The sequence below is a fragment of the Danio rerio genome, chromosome 2, assembly GCF_049306965.1.
Source record: "Danio rerio strain Tuebingen ecotype United States chromosome 2, GRCz12tu, whole genome shotgun sequence".
NCBI lineage: Eukaryota > Metazoa > Chordata > Actinopteri > Cypriniformes > Danionidae > Danio > Danio rerio.
The window spans coordinates 51,105,787-51,116,117 of NC_133177.1; the positions used below are offsets into that span (position 1 = coordinate 51,105,787).

At 38.8% G+C, this 10,331-nt stretch overlaps 1 protein-coding gene across 1 annotated transcript; it reads right to left on the reverse strand.

Moving 5' to 3' along the window:
* Nucleotides 1–559: 559 nt before the first annotated feature.
* On the reverse strand, nt 560–9,629 carry LOC108179111 (E3 ubiquitin-protein ligase TRIM16). The gene is made up of 6 exons (XM_017352264.4): nt 8,764–9,629; nt 8,473–8,568; nt 8,168–8,401; nt 6,480–6,639; nt 4,309–4,368; nt 560–2,813 (listed from the first exon to the last, which is right to left on the reverse strand). Exons 1-6 carry the CDS (start codon nt 9,346–9,348, stop codon nt 2,332–2,334), a joined length of 1,617 nt encoding a protein of 538 aa, XP_017207753.2. The 5' UTR covers nt 9,349–9,629; the 3' UTR covers nt 560–2,331.
* Between the last annotated feature and the right edge of the window lie 702 nt (nt 9,630–10,331).

Here is a 10,331-nt window from a genome sequence, read left to right on the forward strand (position 1 = left end):
ATAGGGAGAGAGAAACGGGAACTTGTAGGTGAATTACGTGCGAACACCGTAGTTATTGGTGAAATCCAGCGGATCGTTTTTAAGCATAAATGTGTGGGCTACTTTTGCATCCGAATGTTAAACGGACTACGAAATGTAATTGTGACCTCCGATTGCCAGAAATCGGGTGGCGGGTGTAATGTTGATTGCAACCGAGCGCTGCAGCCGTCTAGATTAGAGAGATTGCTTGGTTTATAACGTGATAATTTAAGCATATTCATCTGGCAGAATCATGCTGTTAAAGCTGAAAAAGGCAGAATTATGAGGAGATGAAAGAGCCGTTATTAGACGTTTTTAGAAACGTTCTAATGTCCATTTCAGTAGGGCTGGTATGGATGTGCTTAACAGGGAATTGCTCTGTGATTTCTGGTGTAGTGTTGGTGGACGGCTAGTGAGGTTGTGGGAAGGGAGCGCCGAGATCGGCTGTGCTTCAGTAGACGAAACCTGGAATGAGAAATTCAGAAAATTAGGTCAGTTACGAACGTAATTCAGTAAAAGCATAAACATATTGACAAAAGTCGACAAGTAATTTCTATTTTATAATAGAAAATAATCAGCAGTAGCTGCGAGCTTGTAAAAATGAGAGGGGGAAAAAGCAATGATACGCAAGGTAGAGGGGCGGGGTGCGTAGGTGGTAAGGATCGCTGAAAGAGGAGGACTGGAGTGTGCACTGGAATCGGGAGCTGCAGGATGGAAGAGGTGAGGTGGGATTCCCAAGAGTTGCTTTATTGTCCGGGAGATAGGTTTTATCCGTGTTTAGAATTATGATTGCTGCAATATGTCCAAATCCAATATTGCTTTTTAATCCTTTCCTTGATTCTCCGGGGAGGCGGAGAGATTGCGGGTTTAATGTCTGTTTAGGATAGGGGGTGTGGCAGGAGCGTGTTATGTCCTGGGGGTGGCGGTGAAGACGTGGATTCGCAAGTGTTTTGGGTTTAATGCAGCGGCTTTGAATTATGGTCCCGGCGTCTAGGAGTTTGGAGGAGTTCAGTGACAGTCGTTGTTGGATATGAGTGACACATGATGATGCTGGAGAAGGTACGTAGCGGAGCTGGGGATTGCATTGTGATCTGGCTGGAGTGGATAGGCCTACGGCCTCTCGTTGGAGCCTCGGTCTCGAGCTGACTTTCATGCTGGGCTGGTTGTTGTTAAGACGGGGCTGGTGTTTCAGGGAGCCCGGAGCTTTCTTTCTTGTATGTAGCTGCGCTGATGCTGTTGTGATCTCAGCCGCCGTCGCTGTTGTTGTTGTTGTTGTTTTTGTCATTTTTTGTAGTTGCTGACGATGGTATTAAAGGTGGTGTGGTATTGTAGTTGAAGAATAGTAGGAGATGTGGAGGATCCGTTTTGTCCGTGAGTAACTTTTGGAGAAGCTAGAGCGGACCTGTCGTTTGTTTCTTCGGAAAACGAAGATAAGGGAGTAATGTCTAGCTAGGCTACTTATAGTGGGTTAGGATAGATCTGATTGGCTAACTAATGAGTGTAGATAGGTGGCCAGCTACTGTCAATTATATCACGTGCTCCTCTCGAAATTAGTTTAAAAACTTCACTTAAAATAAAACTGTAATGATTACAATAGGGTCGTCACAATACTGGAATTTTAAAAACGTCCATTTCCACTGAACATTTGAGAGCGTTTTTAAACAGCTCTGATTTGTCCATGCTAAACACATGACTGTGATTGGCTGTGAAGGTCATCAGTTCACCGAACTCACAACTGTTTATTGAGTGTAACCACAGATACAGTACACTGGAATGTCATGTCTACCAGATAATTTGTCTATAAGCTGACATACGAGCGATCCGCTGATGAATTGTGTCTTTGAAACATTCCAGCGTATCTGTATCTATTTTTACACTCAGTAAACAGCAGTGAGTTTGGTGAACTGATTACCTTTACAGCCAATCACAGCCATTTCTGTTGAGCACGTAAACACAACGACAAATCAGCAGCGTTAAAGAACACGCTCAACAGTGCTCAAATGTTAGCGGGAAATGGACGTTTTTAAAATTTCAGTAATGATTGATACAGAATTCCAGTATCGTGACAACCCTACATTTCAATCATTTTACCATACACTATGACTTGCTCTTTACAAACACTGTTGGATAGATCTCGTTTTTATTAATTACGTAAGATATGAGCATACTATTTCAGTGGTTTAAATATAATACTGAATAGAAAAAAGAATGCATCATTTACTAATCGTCAAAATTATCACAGTCTGGGTGAAATGTTTTAAGATGACACAGATTCACCTTTGACTTATAAACCCAAAACCCAGGGTAGAGCGGTTAAGTGAATGTGGTCTGGACTCTGAGGATGAGGCTCATTTTTGTGTCAGAGACGCTGAAGAAGGACAGAATTCCTGCTTTGGGATCCACATACACTCCTATCCTAGAGGAGATGGGAAATACATAGAGTTTCTTCTGTTGGCCATTGCGCCTAAATGTGTAACGGGAGTTAGAGCAGAACAAACTCCAGGACTGATCATTACATCCAAATCCACTAATATATCTCTGTGCCTTTCTCTTGATGCTCTTATAAGCGAGCGCTACACCCATCCCATAATCACCCTCATTCGGTCTCCACTCTACCTCCCAGTAACAGCGTCCGCTCACACTCTCTCTACACAACACCCCAGAAAAGTTGTCAAATCTGTCGGGATGATCAGGATACCGCTGGACTTTGTCAGTATTAGTCGCCACTCTGTTGCCATCAGACAGACGGAGGTGTTTATGGGCTGTGTTTGGATCCAGAGAGAGCTGCTGGAAATCTGAGAAAGAAAGTATATTTTGTTTTGTTTTTCAAAATTTTTTTGTGTCATTCTGCGTAATCCAACATAACAAAAAATACAAGTATCACAATAATAAATATTGCTACATCAGTAAAAATGTCTGGATATCAGTTAAGTGTGGGGTTTTAAAGGGGACCTATTATACTCCTTTTTACAAGATGTAAAATAAGTCTCTGATGTTTACGTTAAGTTTCAGCTCAAAACTCCCACAAATAACGTTTCGTTACTCCTTAAAGCTGCTCCTTTCATGCTGTGTTCACACCAGATGCTGAACACGTGCATAAATTGCACTATTTGCGCTGAAATAGACACATGAACATTAGATTTTACTTGCTTTATTTGCGCGTCAAATTCTGCTTTATTCGTGCGTCACATTTACTTCACAACAGACGTGAATTGGGCGGGGCTTCTTTCTGACTGGTGACTGTAGCTTTGTCGCTAAATGGCTAACATGGATTTTATTGAGAGAATAACTGTGTTTATGTGCTTTATGAAGGCTAAAAACAGCATCGATTCGTTTGGAGCAGTGTCTGAGTCCACTAGATACTTTCAGAGGTGCACCCAGCTCTGCGAGTTCATAAACTCCTCCATAAACTGTACCTGGATGATGGAGGCTTTCAGTGGTGCTTCTGACACAGCCAAGCCCAGTTTGATTAATTGTTGTCGGTGTAGGCAGGAGAATTTTTCCCCCGGGACACCAACAACAGGAGCTACGTTATAAACATGCCCCCACAAGAGAAAGCTCCTGATTGGTTAAGATTTTTGAACTCAAGCAATTCATGTGATTTGCACATCAAATTAATTAACTAATCATTCTTACTTAACAATGAACGCAAACTGTCATAGTTTATTAAAGATACAAATCCCTCGCTGCACATCAGCTGCACCTTCAGCAAACCTCCTAATAGGTGCTGCACAAGGACTTTTATGATAATTTGATCTGTTCTGCAAAATATTTAAGTGTGTCACTGGATTCTAAATGACTATAAATAATACAAAATGATATAACTAATGCATTGTCCACTTTGCTGAGCGAGATCGCTTCACTTCCTAACTGAAGTCACATCATCAATGACGCAAGTGTGCTTTGGCAGGGAGGGCAAAATGCAGTGCAAGTGCTGGCCGAGGGGGAGGGGCAAGGGGCGACAAGTGCGCTTCTGCATGGTTCAAGCCAACTTTACCCAGTGGGAGTAGACCCTCAGCCACTCTAACATCTTTATGGAAACACGCTTAATTCACATTTGGGATTTTTCTTTTCCTTTTTTCTAAACTTTGATTTGACTGAGACTTGCTTCATGTTGGCATGGAAACCCAGATATGTGATTTCAAATAACAGTTAATATAATATCTCAGATTTAACTAGTATCAGGAAAATACCTCTCATGATCCTTAAGAACACAAATTCTATAAAACATGATGTAAAATTAATGTCATATTGCTCATTTGAACAGCATGTATCGTTTTACTAACTTACATTGTAGGAAGTCCTTCCTGGTCTTGGGTTCAATCTGGTAAATAATACTGATCTGTGTTGCTATGGGGGAAAAAAAGACAACGTTAATGATACTGCAGAGTAAATAGCTTAAATTTCATATCCATTTCTATCATCTATCCGGCTTTCTCCTCTCAGCTGTATCTCCCTGTTACAGGAAAGAGCAGGCCAGATTTCTGAACACTGAATAGTGTTTTACTTACATCACGATTTCATCAGTTAATCATATACAAAGCTATTATGAAGATACTCTGATGTAAACAACAATATATATTAGGGCTGAACAATATCGCAGAATTAGATTATTTATTAAAGATGAAAAGATAGAGATATTATTAAATATCTATATAAAAATTATGTTTGACTATTCATACAATGATGACCATACTTTTTACATTTGATTGTTCAATTGCTGTACTTGAATACTGCTAGACTCCCCAGAACACCATAAAGCACTGTTTATTATTTATGTATTTTTGCTGATTATCAATTGATTATCATTTATGCAGATTCACTGCATAAAAAAGGACTTGACCATCTCAGTCAATCTAAATGAATGAAATCTTTTCAAATAGATCTAATTCAAATCATCTGGTGAAAATATATTCACATCGCAATGTATATTCCAGTAAAACAAAATATTGCAATGTCAGACTTTTCCAATATTCTACAGCCCTAGTTAGGCCTGTCATGATAAGGAATTTTTGTTGTTGAATATACTGTCACAGAAATTGTTGCGATATACAATATTATTGTCATTATGAGATCATTTTATGCCACTAATTATATAATGATTATATAGCAGCATAATAATGCAAACAGCCATACACACTTTAAAATACATATCATTATTAAGGTTATTTAGATTATATAATTTGATGTTAAAAAGGTAAATGTAATATAATACATACTATTAAGGGTCCTATTAGGTAAATGTCCAATTATAAACTTTGACACCAGTGAGGTAGAATGTAAATATCATTGTAAAATTATTTTGCATTATTTGTGAATTTGTGTATATATATATATATATATATATATATATATATATATATATATATATATATATATATATATATATTGGAAAGGATAAAATTATTTAGGTCATCTTCAAGTATTGCGTGATAAGTCAATATATTGATTATTGTGACAGGCCTAATCCTATTGCACAGTTATCGACACCTAAATACATTGATTTTTTATGCCATCTAAAGCATGAAAATACCCTGTGTAACCAGCTAAATATAGAGAAAGACTTGGTGTGCAGCAGAATGTGTAATATTTTGATAAACTGAATTCAATAGGCTTTCTTCAGCTTGATTTGTTAAATTTCTGGCAGTCTTTAGTACTCTAAATAGTTTTATTTCTGGTCCGACACAATTAAATATTGCCCTACTGTGCAAAAGACAAGTATGTCGATGCAATACTTTTTGCAATGCAAAAAGACAATGCAATACTTTCTCTATGCAACAATATCTATAACAAAGGTATTATAGATCGATAACAAATCTATTCATACAACTCAATATCCAGAGCTTTTGACTAATTGCATCTCTGTTTAATGGTTATCATCTTTTTTTTCATATTTATTTTGTGTTGTCACTTGTCACCTTATGTACACTGGAAGCTTCTGTAGCCAAAACAAATTCCTTGTATGTGTAAGCACACTTGGCAATAAAACTGATTCTGATTACAAACCAAAACTTGACTATTTTTAATCAGCAAAATATGCAAGTTTGGTTCGGTTCAGTGGCGTTTAAATTCTGCACTACAATATGCCCAACTGATGACATGTCATGAAAACCCTCTATAGGTGTAATTTCAATTCCTTGTGATGTTTTTAGACTTGTGTGTTTTATTATTCTGTTCACTCCCTTTGTGTGTCTGAAATCACATACATTCCTACTATACAGTAAGCAAAAAAAAAAAAAGAGTATGTGAACTGAGTAAAGTGTCTGATTTTGAAGTATTTAAAATGGCATCAAAATGGACACTTTACTATCCCATGAGGCCTCAGGAAAGACCATATGAATGGGAGTGAACTGATGTGCGTAGGTCATGTGCCAAAAAGGCTAATGTTAAAGGATGTCCATCCTGCTTTGGGGTTTATTCAAGGAAATAATCTTGCTTTTGGTAGTTTTGCAATACTTTACCTTGACTATGTAGGGTTTCTGTCTTCCTTGTGCAGAACTCTTCCATTTGTTCTTTCATTTGAGAGACAGATTTGCTCACGTCTTCATAAGGGGAGTCAGAACTGACAGCAAAATTGAACACATCCGTAGATTCCAAGGGTTCAGAGAGAGACTGGAATCTCTAGAGAGAACAAACAGAAAACCATCATTAAATTATATTCATGCATGCTCATCAACACCCAGAGTTTGTGTTTCTAAATGAATCTTTAGTAACACTGTAGGGATTATATACCGTTTTAACCTAAAGAATGACCAGTAATGAGTTCCTAGGCCGCTCTGCTTCTAATCACAAACCAATAACAATTATACTCTCACATAACGTCATCAACTGCGTCACACATATAGGTGTTCTAACCTGATTGGTTAAAACACAGATAGACTAGGAAGATTTTAAGGTGGGTGCGTGCGTATAATTCTGAACAATATCTTAAGCATATAAACATCAGACATCCACTATACTGTTTAGAGCTGACTCCAGACCTATGAACAAACCCACAATCAAATACAACACACACACTTAAAGTACAATCTGTTTCTTACCCAATGCTGAGTGTACTCTCATCAGTTTTTGTCAAAACTGGTTAAAAACCGGTATCATCTACATTCAGGCAGTTATATCCTTACTACACAAAGTCTATCTTGAATAATGTAATGTAATCTTATATAACACATTTATTGTGTATGGCCATACACCCAAAGCGATTTACAATCATGACGGCTGCCACAGGACAACGGCGCCAGTGCGCTCACCACACACCAGCTATTAGTGGAGTGGAGAAACAGTTATGGAGCCAATTCGGTGGATGGGGATGATTGGGAGGCCATGATCGTAAGGGCCGATTGAGGGACTTTGGCCAGGACACCGGGGTTACACCGCTGCTCTTTACGAGAAGTGCACTGGGATTTTTAATGACCACAGAGAGAGTCAGGACCTCGGTTTAACGACTCATCCGAAAGACGGCGCCCACTGACAGTATAGTGTCCCCTTCACATTTACTGGAGCATTAGGACTCACGCCCCCTGCTGGCCTCACTAACACCACTTCCAACAGCAACCTAGTGTTCCCAAGTGGTCTCCCATCCAGGTACTGACCAGGCTCTGCCCTGCTTAGCTTCAGTGAGCAACCGGTCTTGGCTGCAGAGTGATATGGCTTTGGTAAAAAGTAGAATCACTTTAAAAGAATTAAACTGTAAAAATAGCAAAATCACTTTAGACATTTTAGATAGTATTAACTTATAGAAATAAAAATAGACAGTCCTCAGCCCTCAGCTCCACTTAAGGTCTCCGTGACCTCGGACCTAGTTTGGTGGCTCCTGAAAATAGTTTCAAAGAGACAGGCAAATGCACTGAACATTCTTATATTAAGCAATGTTAACTTTATTCATTATCCAATAATCATCTTTAATAAAAATAATGAGAAACAGGATGATGAGAAAAGGATAAAGTTGATCCATGCTGAGACGGATTGGAAGGTATAAATCCGAATCCTTCAAGACATTCCAGCTTCAGGGTTTTCAGTGGGGTTGTGTGAATTTGACCTTCATGAATATTCATTTGCTTTGTTTTAATATGCATTTGATGCTTATTCCTATCAATAAACTGCTATTAAAGTATTGGTCACGCAGTCCTGTTATTCAGATCTCAGTTACCTGTAGGAAATGTATGTGGTCATCAGTGTGTGAAAGCTGCTCCAGCTCAGTGTTTCTCCTCTTCAGATCTTCAATCTCCTGCTCCAGTTTCTTCAAGAGTCCTTCAGCTCGACTCACTTCAGTCTTTTCTCGATCTCTGATCATCTGTGAGACCTCAGATCGTCTTCTCTCAATGTACTGGATGAGTTCAGTAAAGATCCTCTCACTGTCATCCACTGCTGTCTGTGCAGAGCTCTGTTGGAGAATACACACAATCAGACCAGCAGGAAACTATAAAGATGTTTTTTTCACATTTTATTACTGACCTTGTGAGTTTTCACAGACTCGTTTAGCTCCTGAATCTTCTTCTCTCGCTCCTGGATTTTCTGCTGCAGATTTCTCTGTGTGTCTTTCAAATGTTTCTGTTAAATAAATGAGAATAAACAGTGTAAAGAGAAAATATAGAGCAGCTTTGGCACTTTTAAGATTTTAAGAAAAGTTTTCAGATTTGTTGAATACTTTAAATTTTTATTTAATCGATTTTCATTTTTATAGAATGATAATGTTAGTGTTGCTGTACATTAATGCACATAATTTGCATAATTTTCCTTCTTTACCTGTTTCTCCGTTCTCTCAGATGAAGAAGATACAGTGTTATGATTTTTGTGTTCATCCATCGTACACAGTAAGCATATACTCTTCTGGTCAGTCCGACAGTAAACCTCCAGCAGTTTATCATGTTTTAGGCAGATCATCTCCTGGATTCGTCCGCTGGCATCAGTTATCTTGTGTCGTTTACCGGTGCGAAAAGCCTCATGACGCTCAAAGTGAGTCTGACAGTAAGATTCCAGACACAGCAGACACGACTTGATGGCTTTGTATTTTATTCCAGTACAAACATCACACTCCACATCTCCAGGTCCAGCATAACTGGGCGCAGGGTCAGTTGTTTGGACTTTTGTCATCTTCAGTTTCTCCACAATTTCAGCAAACACCACATTCTTGTTTAAAGCAGGTCTTGGAGTGAAGGTCTGTCTGCACTGAGGGCAGCTGTAAACTCTCCTCTGCTCATCTTGATTCCAGCAGTCAGTAATGCAGCTCATACAGTAACTGTGTCCACAGGGGATGGTCACTGGCTCCTTCAGGAGATCCAGACAAATCAGACAGTTGAACTGATCTACTAAAATACTGCTTTCTGCCATTTTACTGTGTACTGGCAGCAAGAAAGAAACACAATGTCTTATCTACACTTTCGTTTTCTTTGAAATGAGGAGCTGAATTTGTTTCCTGGTCTAGAAGTGACGTGTGCAAAACACCAATGTCAGAAGTGACTCACCTGTATTTTACTGCTTATATTAAAGAGCAACCACTAGGTGTCACTCTCACACTGAAGACTTTTGCAATATTTTTTTATTTACTTAATATTATTATTTCTTTTGTCTCATAATTTAAGACAGGCTTTAAGGGGTGGCATCCTCCTGCATCCCCCCCCCCCCCCCCCCCCCCCCCACAGGTCCAGGGTGTCAAGTGTCAAACCTTATTACTCAAGGATTGGACTGTCAAAGCGAAATGAAGGTCTACATCGCCCTCAGGAGCCTATTCTAATTTACCTTCACTCCTTTTAGTCGACTATGTTAGAGAACTAATGTTGGGAATAGTGAATGATGGTTTAGGCAGTGATTTTTAGATCCAGCCCTGACTTGAGGACTGTGTTAGTGTCAGACAGGGGCATATTTTGTGGGGGGGATATGAGGTAACCTCCCAATATTCAACACTTGCAATTACTACTCCCAGTATCTACTTGTAATAATATTAATAATAAAAAAAATCAATCAAGCACACCCAACCCTCCTGTTGGATGACAAAGATGATTCCTCCATTAAGAACCAGTTTTGTCTGGACAGTATCAGGATCGTTGACAGAACAGTTGTCAGATGATCATAGACTGCTGAAAAATGATAAAACATAAACTGCAGGAAGCCGTTCTCAAATAAAATGCAATTAAATTAGTGACAAAATAATGCAAAAAACAAGCAAAATAATACTTTAGGCTATATCTTCTCAACGCTTAACTGTATTCACTCAAACTTGGTGTATGTTATGACGCCTGACTGTCACCTCATGGTCAGGAGATATGAAAAATATTTTCGCTTATACCTCATCAACGCTTCAGCCAAAATGAACA

Excerpts from the sequence above, each read along its gene's own strand:
- LOC108179111 (XM_017352264.4), bottom strand. The coding sequence starts at position 9,348 with ATGGCAGAAAGCAGTATTTTAGTAGATCAGTTCAACTGTCTGATTTGT. Across the intron at positions 6,640-8,167 it reads ACCACATACATTTCCTACAG|AGATTCCAGTCTCTCTCTGA; the intron begins GTAACTGAGATC and ends TGTTCTCTCTAG. Across the intron at positions 2,814-4,308 it reads CAGGAAGGACTTCCTACAAT|ATTTCCAGCAGCTCTCTCTG; the intron begins GTAAGTTAGTAA and ends TTTCTTTCTCAG.